The sequence below is a fragment of the Bactrocera latifrons genome, unplaced genomic scaffold, assembly GCF_001853355.1.
Source record: "Bactrocera latifrons isolate USDA-ARS-PBARC rearing strain unplaced genomic scaffold, ASM185335v1 scaffold_155, whole genome shotgun sequence".
Taxonomy (NCBI): domain Eukaryota; kingdom Metazoa; phylum Arthropoda; class Insecta; order Diptera; family Tephritidae; genus Bactrocera; species Bactrocera latifrons.
This window is the reverse complement of record NW_017535019.1, coordinates 222,882-234,976: the sequence shown is the minus strand read 5'-3', so window position 1 is coordinate 234,976 and position 12,095 is coordinate 222,882. Positions and strand designations below refer to the sequence as shown.

Below are 12,095 nucleotides of genomic sequence, written 5' to 3'. Positions count from 1 at the left end.
AAGAACATTATTTGGCATTATTTTGTGAAGATTATTTCTTTGAAATGTTGGCCGCGTGACGTCTCAGATGGTCCATATGTTGGGTCCAATTGTCGATGACTCGTTCGAGCATTTCGACTGGCAACAGACAAATAACATGCTTGATGTTTTGCCCAAAGGCCTGAATAGAATCGGGATTATCCGCATAGACTCATAGGAAAAAGCCTAACGGGGTGATATCACACGATCTTGTTGGCGAAAACGTGAAATTATCTGCTCACCGAAATTTTTATTCAACAAATCCACTGATTGACTAAATCAAATGTCTCCGAGATTACGAGCTTCAATGTCAAGCACCAAATAATCGGTTATCATGGTGCAATATCAGTCGTCTTTGACGGTTACATTCTCACCGGCATAACTTTTGAAGAAATATGAATCAATTATTCCACCGGCCCGCAGACCGTTGTTTTTCTGGATGAAATGACAGATCTTAAATCTCTTCAGATTTATTTTTGTCTCAAATGCAGCAAAGTCTGCATGCTTACATATCCATTGACCCAAAAATGGGTCTCATGGCTGAACAAAATTTTGCTCGAAAACGTTGGATCTTCTTGAAAATTTTCAAGAGCACATAGAAAGAAGCGATGTCGCTTGGAAAGGTCGAACGGCTCAATTTTTGTACAAGCTGTATTTTGTATGCCTTCTATTTAAGATCTGGACATAAAATGCGCCAAGTGGTTCCCTATGGTTCTGAGTTGCTGCGAGCAGCACGGTTACGATCCTCCACGGTCTTTCAGATACGGCTGCTATATTTTCTTAACTACGTGTTGGACGTGGTGTATTCGGTCGAATATTATCAAAAAATTAATGCTGGGTCTCAAGAGGGGTGATGGTGTTGCGAATAGTGCGTCTATAAGTTGAGCTCAACAAAACGTGAGTTTTCGTAAAAAACTTGAATGATTTGTAAACGTTGTTCAGGCGTAAGTCTTGCCATGATGAAACGTTAAACAATGCTGAATTAAAGTAACATAACAGCTTGACACGACTCACGCGTGATCTGTGAAGAAAAGGATATTTGAAACAAGTACCTCTAAGGTACCACACATTGACATACCACTAGAAAAATCAGATATTCTGATTTTATACGTATAAATAACTACTGATCAAATTTGACCCGGACTGTATTCCAATGCACGCGCAGACAGAATCAGTGAGACATATTCTTTGATTAATAAAATATATTTTTTAATTAATGTGAAATTTGGTCTGCATATGTCAATCATATTGCGTTTCCAGTTATATTATCTCTATCTGAAAAATGAGTCTGGCGATTTTTACCAAAATGCAATGGTTTGTAACGTTATAGAAGTATTTTGGTGAGTCCATTTTATCACAAACATAAGTATTTAAGTGACACAAACCAAGCAGAGAAGACCGGGAAGTCATCGATTTTGCGGCAAGCGAGTCGTCAATCCGCCTCTGTTACTATGACGAGAACAAGAACAAAAACGCAGAAAAGTTTTAAGAAATATAGTTTTAAAATCGTCGGATTGACAGCAAACAGTTTAGGAGGAATCTCAACATCAACCGACAGCCCTCGAAAAATTAGCGAAAAACCGAAAATACACTGAACTCACTGGATGATATTCAGGCTTATAACAAGTACTCGTATATGGCTCGATAGCCTATTTTGAAGGCAATAATATATATGGTATTAATATACATGAAACTACAGTATTTTTTGGACAATTCGGGTCAAATTTTATCACATTATAACACTCTTACATTCGACTCAGTCACTCGAAATAAATTGCTTGGTCCAATACCCGTCTGTGTACACCACAGTGTTATAACTAAGAGAATATCTACAGTTGCATTGTATGTTGGTTTAAGAAATTTAATTAAAATTAACAGATTAAAATATACGCGTATTGAGTAATGCCATATAAATACCAAATAATATTAAGCAAAATATGCCGCATTTGTATAAATACTCTTGACCAGTGCTTTCGGAGATCAGTGAAAAGTGGAAGTTCAAGTGTTAAGTTGTGAAGAAAACGCTGTGCAGTGAACGGAAGTTGAAATTTTCTCGAGCGAACACAGCTAAAAATATTTTAAAAAATTAAAAATAATTAAATTATAATACTTCAAGAAACAAGAGTGTATAATATGACCGCAAAATCAATGCTCTACTTGTTGTTGGCAACAATTGTCAGCAGCGCCTTGGCACAATCGCCTGTGGATTGGCAGCCACTACTCGACCAGCAGAACTTAGTGCTACGCCAGGTGGTGCAGGCACTGCAACTGACCCGTAGCGGCGCTGGCGATACCGATGCTTGCTTCGATTGGTATTTGGATAATCAAACCGCCATCAATGAAGTCTACTACAGTGAGTACAACTTATGCGTGGGCGCAGCAACGGCAGCAAAGAAATTGCTTTCGGAACAAAGTGCTTTGGAACGTCAAGATCTCTTGGATGATGGCCAGTCACTTTGCTCAGCTTTGAGCGCTTGTCAAAGTATCACTGATGGTCTGCAATTTTTCCAGTGCTACAATCAGGCGGTAAGTATTCGCTTTCATATTTTGTATATTAATGGTCATTGTGTGGTTAAAAAGAGTTAATAAGAGTAAACTATCAATGTAGAAGCTCTTTAGAACGAAAGTGAATAAAAACTATGTAAGTAATAGAATTAGTTGAATAAAGTGGAAAATTATGTGAATTACACATTTTGTTAAAGACCTAATATCTTCCGTACATATTTATAGTATTCTCAATACAGTACACATGCTAATTTTCCACATCCCTCTATTTATCTGAACAGTCTTACGATAACAGCCCGAATTTGTTTAACATAACTGTCACATCGGAGCGCATTGCTGACAAATTGAAAATTTCATATCAAGCCATCAACGACACCGAACGTGTGTGTACTACTAACGCGCGTGTTAAGAATGTGGAAGACTTAAGTATTAGTAGAGTGCATCTGAACAACTGTTTAATTGGTGAGTGGAGCCCCCCTGAAACGACCGACGCTGCCACAGCTTCAACTGACACCATCACTGAAGTAACCGCATCGACTGAAGCGCCCGGATCGACCGACTTGCCCCCTGATGCAACTACTGCGAGCGACGCTCCAACATCTGCACCATCAGATGGCAGACAAGGCCTACCAGAAGAGGACTTATATGATTTTAACTACAGGACAAACATGCTACAGAGAAAACTGAACGGACGTTTTTAATGTAAAATTTCGATAATGAGAAATACAATATAATATATATTACAAATATAAATATATACATATACATACATATATGCAGAAATTATATAGTCATCTAACAGCAAAGTAATTAAGCATTTGATTTTAATGTTTTGAGAATGTCGGAATGTGAGTGTAACCAAGAGTTTAGGTAATAAAGTAAAATATATTTAAGCTCTTTACTCTTATTATTTGATATTCAGAAACACAAAATTTTTATCAGTTTTAATATACTAGAAAAAGAGCGTCACTTTCATTTGGCTGAATAGATGAGAAAAATAGAAACTATCGGAAATATGGCACATGCACCAATCCAAAAACCTAAGATATTTATTTTGTTATCAAGAAATGTTCAGTTATCTGAATATTTTATATTTTTCTTTCAAGCGAATGATTTTCATAATTTTTCAACAGCATTATTTAAAACACGATCACGCATATTTTCAGCTCTACAATAGACAATAGACTCAATTGATAACGATATATAACACTTAGCATGTGATAAAAAGCTAAACACAAGTGTATAGCAAGACATGTTGAAGAACTTAATGAATTTTAATCAACTAAATAACTGTGACAAGAATTAAAATATAGCAACGCTCGATTATAATACTAGCAATTTCTAAAAGTAACTTCTTTCACGGCAAATAATTAAAGTAATCAATATTAGAAGATTTTCACTATCTAGCAACCGACAAAAAATTAAAAGAATGTAAATATTTGACATAGAAATATACTTAAATGAACGATAACGCTTTTAGTAGTTTTTATGAATGGTGGGCTTATCAAAATACAGCATTACTAAGCCTCCCCAACTTTAAAAATGTTAAGCCAAATGTAAGTGCAAGTATTGTAATAAATATGACTTTTACAGATTCATTTGTAAGTGAGTTATAACACTGAACTTATATCGCCTACATACCGAATTTGAGTATCTTTAAATCTAAATACGATATTATGCGGAAAATGGCGGTTAATTTACAAAATGTTTCTTAAAAAAAAACTTAAGAAATCTAGAATTTTGTCGTTATAATATCCCCTTTGAATATATACAATCATATAAGTTTCCTTGACATACAAAGGTCCTCGAACGCTTGAAAAATCTTAAAAATAAATTTTTGAGAAAAATGCCTTCAATAAAAGCTCACCACCTTCGTTCAATTTCAACACTATACTAAACTGTTTAATAATTTGTTTGACTTACTTTATAAAACTTTTATTGACAGCACGGAGTCTAACATTACATCTTTCTAATTAGAAAGTTATTCTCTTTGGGTATTCAATCTTTCTTCTTGCAGTGGATCAAGTCATATTTACACAATACATAGATGTTGTGTTTCATTGTAATGTCGATTCTTTCATTGCGTCATCGGAAGTGCCACAAGGAAGATGGCCAAATAAAACACGTCGAATGTTCTGCATTACTCTGAAGCATAGTTGAATAGAATTCATAACATAATTTAGGGCAAAGACAAAAGTTATTGAAATAACTAAAGACTTTAGACTGGACCCAGAATACCCCGACCAGAAAAAAACCATATTATCTTTGTTTACGACTTCAGAATAAACTCGTTTTTGGTCCATACAAGAACGCCAATGATTAAATAAACTTCCAAGCACTTGTTATAAATCTCAATAGCGATGGCTCTTAGTGCCTTCAGCGAATGACTGATGTTTGTTTGCTCAATTTGCCTAAAAATGACCAAGTAGTATTTCTTATTAACCGCTTGATCCTCTCAAAGGAAATCATGGTGAACGACATCACGGTAATCGAAGAAAATATTGAGCATTACATTGATTTCACGTCTCGTTACCAGTAATGTTGCGTTCGATAAAAGTCAAACGTAATCGACACCTACACAATTCTTGTCTGTTGTTAAGAATCTAACAATGACATGTTTCATACCTAAAGCTTTAGCCAAAAATTGCGTATGTATTGACTCATTCCACAAGAGATGTTGAGAGAATCTGCTGTCCACCCTCGTTTTTTCAAGAACTATTTCTTTAACTTTTTCGATGCTATGGCGTTGATAGAAGTGCATGGATGACTCGCAATGCGATCAAGCATGTTGTATAGAGTGATACAGAGAAACGGACGATGCCGATGCCTGCCGGTAATACCGCGATATTTTAGATGGTCGGTGATTAGTCATACATATGAGGCCATCATGCACTTGGGATGAGAGAAAACGTTAGGTACGCAAGCTTTCGATGACTTCACGACCTTCACTGAATGCTTTGTGGCATTCAATAATTGTGTTTGTGAAAAATTAAAAAATTTCTAAAAAAAACTCGTTTTACAATACTTTGTATAGGGTTTTGACAGCTCCTTACTAGTTGCACACGGTTCAGAATATATTAAATTTGGCTAGGATGCTTGTAGCACACAGAAAGAAGGTCACAGGCCCTATCAAGTAACATAAAATTGGCTCTTAAAGCCGAGGCCACTGACTCCGATTTTCGGTAGTAAACTTTAATAATTTCGACTCGTTGTTGGATCGTATAGCTTTCCACGATTAAATGACAAACCTTACTGAAGAGAAATGTCACAAGAGCGGGAAAAATATGGCGCATTTGCTGTCCCTATGACTATACTTTTGTAGCGTCCCTAATGAAAAAAACTCTATACTATAGACAATATTAAAATAATAAGCATAACGAGCTGACTTGCTTTCGATATGCCCCTCTGTTTGTTTATATATGCGAACTAGTCAATTACTTCTTGAGATATCAATCTGAAAATTCAATCAAAATCCAGATAAATATATAACAACCTTTTATTATAAAAAAAAAATGCACCTGTACCTCGTTACAGCTGCGGTTAATGTTATTTCTTGTTTGGTTTTCAGCCTGAGCACTTATAATAAGACAATTTTTGTTCAAGTTTTGAACATATTGTCTTTGACATTCATAATTTTCTTAATTTCTTCTGAAAATCTTCTGCTTAGCAGTCATACTAATACTATCTACTCCACAAACCTGGCTACTTGTATTAGCATACGTTATGGCCAACTAATTAACCACGCGCACATTATTTACACATTCATTGGAGGTAAAATAAAATTTAGTACTTAATTGAGACACTCTCCCGGAAATACAATATTGAATTAGTAAAATGCAATATTTCATAGAAACATCCATCTAAATTCGCATTATTGACAAGTATTAAAGGCCAATTCCACAAAATTTATTTGCGTAAAAGCACACAACACGCGAATAATGAAAAGTGCTTTGCATTGCTCACAACAGACTGACACTAAATTTCAATTAAATATTATTACGTTAATGTGTTGTCATAAATAAGTATTACTACCGATGCTTATCAAATTTTTCACGCAGCACACAATAGTAAATTAAATGTAAATAACGATGGCGGCAGTCAGACTGCTAGATTAACAAATTAGCATAACGAAAAAGTATAGGCAACAACAAAAAGCAAAGCAAAGAATTCAACCATAAATGCCAGTGATAATTGTAGCAAACACTATTGCATAAATAGTGTAAATGTTTTGCTTTTCTCTTAGCATGTGTAGGTGTGGAAATTCCATTTGATTGTCATACGTATTTCACTCATATATGTGCTGTATGTGTTAGTGCGCAGAAAAACCAGGCCGCCCACACAGTCGATTCGCTAAGCTATTCACTCAATAAATGTATAATAAATCAGCTGTGGCTCAAAGTTAAGAGTATTCAGCTGCATAACGAGGCAATAAACTTGAACTGGAATTTATTGGTTGCTGCCGTACTCTTGCATCAACACCCGAAGCGCGTCATTTGATTGCCGCTGGCTGCAAGTGACAAGCGGAAAAGTTTCGAACTCAACAATTTTTATCAACTATATTTGTTGTTATTGTTGCCGACTTATCGCCGGCGAGTATTACGCAACACTTGCCTGCCATATAACAGCGGCCGCAGCTACTGCAAGGCAACGGTAGTAGCAGTAGCGATGATAGCGCCCGTGGGTAGGCTACACTCTTCCGCCTAACGCAACGCAGGCGGCTAATGAGCGCGAAAGGCTAGCGGGAAAATGATAAAAGAACAATTTCTGTGCATGCGTAAATGATTTTCTCGTAAGTATTTAGTGATAAATAATCGTTTTATTGATAAAAATCATTATTATAAATTCACTTCATTATAATTTGGCCTTTGTCATCATAACTAATTGTATGCATGTGTGTGTGTGTGTGTGTATGCATATTTGTTGCTGCAAGTGTGTATTATTTCATTCAACGCAAAATAATTCACGTATTTTCACACTACCACACACACACTCGCTAATTGGTAGGTGAGCTCGTACATTGGACTTACGCATCTCCTGCTACCGCTGCGGCTAATCATAATTATATGTAGGTGATGGTCATAAAGCATCGCCGCGCTGCGAAAATTGGCATCGATATTGCTAATGTGACAGTGGAAATTGCAATTGAATGCCACCTGTTGCGGAAAATGAATAAATAGCACAATTTTCCAGTTGATCAGGTTAGTTTACTGCGGTCGCCGCGCCTGTAGCACACAAACACACTGCCCCCTCACCCGGTTACAGTTGTGCTGTACGCGCGTTGTGTGTTTTCGAAATAAATTTTGAAGTTGTTTGCATTCATAATTCGAAATATTCAACATTTTCCATCAAGCGGGTGTCCTTGTGGCTTGTGCATGTGCGTTGAAAAAATTAGAAATCAAGTGTGCGCTCTACTTGTGCGTAATTAATGGCGACATTTTTAATATAAATCATTGTGAAATATTCAATTTTATATTGCTGTAATTTTATTTGATGTGTTTAAATAGCAAAGCTGAAAAATATTGGCAAATATAACATAATTGCACTGAAAAAGTTTTGGTTTTTGAAAATTTATTTCTGCAGCATAATAAATTAGTTTGAATTGCTAAGTAAATTTTGAAAAATAAACCAAATTGAAATTAATAATAAAATTCTTTTTAATTATATAGCCATAATAACTTTAATTCAAAAGAAATTTACTAAATATTTTAAATATTTATTTGCATTGTTGACACCCTTGACAATATAATGAGCTGACTTTTTAATCACAAATTACAAAAATAAAAAAATAAATAAAAATTTATGTAAGACCCAAAAATAATTACTACAGCTACACCAAGGATATAATACCATTCACAGTTGCATTTGTTATAGCATTAAAAACCATAAAAGACCTTTATCCTGCATAAGATCGATCGGTTTGTATGACAGCAATATGCCACAATGGTCTGATCTGAAGAATTTATTCGCAAATTGTAGCGTGGCTTTAAGCAAGCAATTAGCTAGTATGACAATTATAAGTTATTGCAGTTCAGTCTGAACCATATGTTCTGAGATTGCAGCATTCTATTTGAAAATAATCTGTACCAAGCTTAGTGCAAATACCTTTTCGAATAATACCGTTTCCATACAAGGACTGAATTTTGATTGGACAATTAGTATCCAAGTTACATAACTGTATATGCTATCGTGGTCCGATATCAACTGGCAGCACAGTCAGTTCGTTGGGATGTCTGAAAGTATGCCCTGCCAAGTGTTTAAGTCAAGAAGGAACTGTTAAGTTGTATCCACCTCATCTTCCTCTATACATGGCGTCTGTTAGGATTTCCAGCCTTACTGCTTGGATTGGCGTGAATGCCAATAGAGCAATGACCTGTTAAAAGCCCCACAACTAAGGAGAGGTTAGTCTTGCTGAGGGCGAAAAGATCACTAGATATCTTGCGACAACGTTTGTACTGATGCATCCGCAAAGCCCAGCTATCTAGGAGTAGAACACAAGAGGAAAACCGACCCGCTACCATGCTACCGATAGCATTTCTAGGGTGCCTTTTCTCGCTAACTCATCAGCTTTACAATTTCCTGCAATCCTGCTGTGCCAGTTTTATGCAAAAGATACCGGATGCTATTGGTAGAGAGGTTAGGCATTCCTTGACCAGCCCTGAATGTACTTTTAATGAATTCAAGACGAGTACCGCTGCTCCATTATCTGAGTGAAAAATCAATTCTTTGAAGGAGGCTACACTCTGAAGGAGTAAATCTACTGCTAACTTAATGGCTTCCAGCGCTGCTTGGAAAAAACTGCCATAGTCAGAAAGTCTGAAACTGGATTTGATAGCGAACTCCTGACAGTAAACGCCTCCATCAACCTTCCCCCCAAACTTTAACTCATCCGTAAAGAAGCTCACTGCTCCTCTCTTCCAGCTACTTCTTCCCACCCACAACTCCCTCCTCGGTATATGATCAGAGATGGAATCGCCAGAGTTCGGTTTGGCAACTCTATGATACAAGTTATCCGGTATTAAGTCAATTCGAATGAGCATTTCCAAGTGTTCAGACACGTGTTCTCTTAGAAACTCAGATTATTTGCGCCCAAAAGCAGCTTCTGCAGTCATACATGTCATTATTGGAGTGGACCTTTATGCAACACACATACTTTGGTGGGGAAAAAACGTGTGTAAAATGCAAATCCATAACTCAGCTCTTCTTAATGTATATAGAGGCATGGCTTAATCGACTCAACTTATCACGACATTTCCTGTTGGATGTTGCAAACAAACCCTTATATACCCTTTTTGGGATGTAAGTAATAGTTTAAAAAGGCTTCCCAATAGCCCTAATTTTATTTAGAAAAATTTCAATCTGCTTCAAATTAGAAAAGTATTATACTTAACGTTTGTTAGCCTTCTTTTTACACACTACCATGCCTCTACCGAAATCCACTAAGTCTCTCAACAACACAGGATGAATCAGTTTAGGCGTTTCCAAAAAATATTCTAACATAACATTATTTCAATAGGCATTTCCATCAGAACTCCACTGTCAATAAATTTCTTTCCATCGAACATTCTTTTGAAGTCTGAGAACAGCAAATAATCGTTGAGGTTCATGTTTAGAATACATTAGTTCTTTGGGTGTTGTCCCCTTTAGAAACCAACCTCGTGCACCATTGTCAAAGCTCCTATAACCTGCACAGAATTTAGCAACCTACGGACAGTGGCTTCACCTAGTCTATATCAGCACACCGCCATTGTTAGCGAAATTTTTTTATAAAAACACATTTTTTTACATAAGCACACGAAACTTCAAGTATTCCCATAGAAATTATATGAAATTTTGAGTCCAGAAGGAAACAGTATTTGAGCCAATAACGACTAAACCAATATGTACCATTTTGGTTAATCAATTTTTGCCATTCTTCCCCTTAAAGATTACAATTTCCAGAACGGCAGCGAGCGAACCATTGTTGTGCTGCATACAGCATCGTCACCGTAACCTTCACAGATTTCTGTGGTGGCGAATAAAACAACCAGGCTCATAAGCACTTGCGCTGTAACCCTGCGTTAACATGTCCTCTAACGCATGCGTGTGATTTTTGTGATTCTTTTTCGTTCGCCAAATCCTTCCTTCTGCTTCAAAAAGAAAAATTTTAGCAACAGGCTATTTCGTCAGCTTATATTTTCAGCTAAATTTATGCGTTAAAAGTAATTGCTTACTAAAATTTTAAACTATTTCGCACCAAATGCTAAGCTCACACATCAGTGTTTAGTATTTTTCAGCGAACTCACGCCAACAGCATTCCTAAATAAAACATTTTAATAGAATTTCCGTTAAAATAAACATATTTTTTTATTCAAACACCGCCAGCAATTAACTCGTGTGGGCAAAAGCTACACCAGCGCAAAGCTACACTTCCCTCACGGCTAGAAATAATTAGTTATTTATATACAAATTGATATGGTACAGTGTGATTGTCATGCTAAAGTGTGCACATACACATGCCATATATTTCTACATTTTTTACTCACTTTGTGCGCCGAATTTTATTCAAAACTTTTGAGTGCGGTTTATTTCGCCTGCAGATTAATTCGCTGCGAAAATCCAACAGAATATATATTAAATTCGCACGCTGAACACGCCTGCTGCTGAGGTGTCGACAGCACCAGCTATTTTTTAAATAAACACGTGCATACATTAATGTACATGTGAGTGTGTGAGCATGCCCTTAAATGTGTGCCATTGTAACGGTATACGCATACATAAATCATAGACCTCACATGGCATTTCAAACGGTTATTAACTTTTGCCAGTCGGTTGCTGTAACGAAGCAATAAGCGCCAGCACACACACACACACATTTGTTTATGGAAATATTGCGAGACTCGCGCTCATAAATTGCTAACTTTCTAGTTTTTTAAATTATTAAAACTTTTTTTATTTTTATTTTTATTTTTTTTTTTATTTCATTCGTTTTTGGTGTGAAAGTTTAAAATCACAATTAAAATGTAAGCCAACCCCGATTTAGTACATTGCATGCAACATTTATCATTGGCGGTAAAAGGACAATAGCAAACGCTTGATACTTGCATAAGCCAAAAGAAAAATATGAAAAATATTAGCCAACAATTGTAGTTTATTAAAAATGTATGTGTTACATTTACATATACATTTTACATATATGTATCTACATATATATGTATATTTATATTTATACCACAAATAACGGGCATCCCATGCAGAGCATTCAGCTGCTATACAAACTTACCGATCAAAATTAAGTTTTTGTACGGAAAACTTTTTTATATGACAAAATATCCTCACTCAATTTGGCAGATAGTATTTTCTAAGACACCGCTAAAATTTGTGAACATATCTTTTCAATCGGTTTGCTATAGCATATAGCTACCATACAAACTGACTGATCAGAATTAAGTTTTTGTATGGAAAACTTCTCCATTTGACAAGATATTCTCACGAAAATTAGCAGACAATTTTTTCTAAGGCACCGTTACAATTTTCGAATATTTTGTTTCAATATATTGTTTTCGAATGGTAGCAATATAGCTACCATACAAACT

General features: G+C 35.9%; 2 protein-coding genes across 4 annotated transcripts in view; both read left to right on the top strand.

Annotated features, from left to right (window-relative positions):
• The first annotated feature begins 2,014 nt into the window (after positions 1-2,014).
• Positions 2,015-3,416, top strand: LOC108966093. Its single transcript, XM_018928834.1, has 2 exons — positions 2,015-2,544; positions 2,805-3,416. The coding sequence occupies exons 1-2, from the start codon at positions 2,152-2,154 to the stop codon at positions 3,222-3,224; spliced, it is 813 nt and encodes a 270-aa protein (XP_018784379.1). The 5' UTR covers positions 2,015-2,151; the 3' UTR covers positions 3,225-3,416.
• Positions 3,417-7,759: 4,343 nt separating this feature from the next.
• LOC108966091 overlaps positions 7,760-12,095 on the top strand; it is a 101,370-nt gene continuing 97,034 nt past the window's right edge. For 2 of the 3 annotated variants that reach the window (XM_018928832.1, XM_018928829.1), the window contains exon 1: positions 7,905-7,937. The gene's annotated coding sequence lies outside the window, so the exon portion shown is untranslated. The other variant, XM_018928830.1, reaches the window with a different exon arrangement.

Excerpts from the sequence above, each read along its gene's own strand:
- LOC108966093 (XM_018928834.1), top strand. The coding sequence starts at position 2,152 with ATGACCGCAAAATCAATGCTCTACTTGTTGTTGGCAACAATTGTCAGC. Across the intron at positions 2,545-2,804 it reads TCCAGTGCTACAATCAGGCG|TCTTACGATAACAGCCCGAA; the intron begins GTAAGTATTCGC and ends TTATCTGAACAG.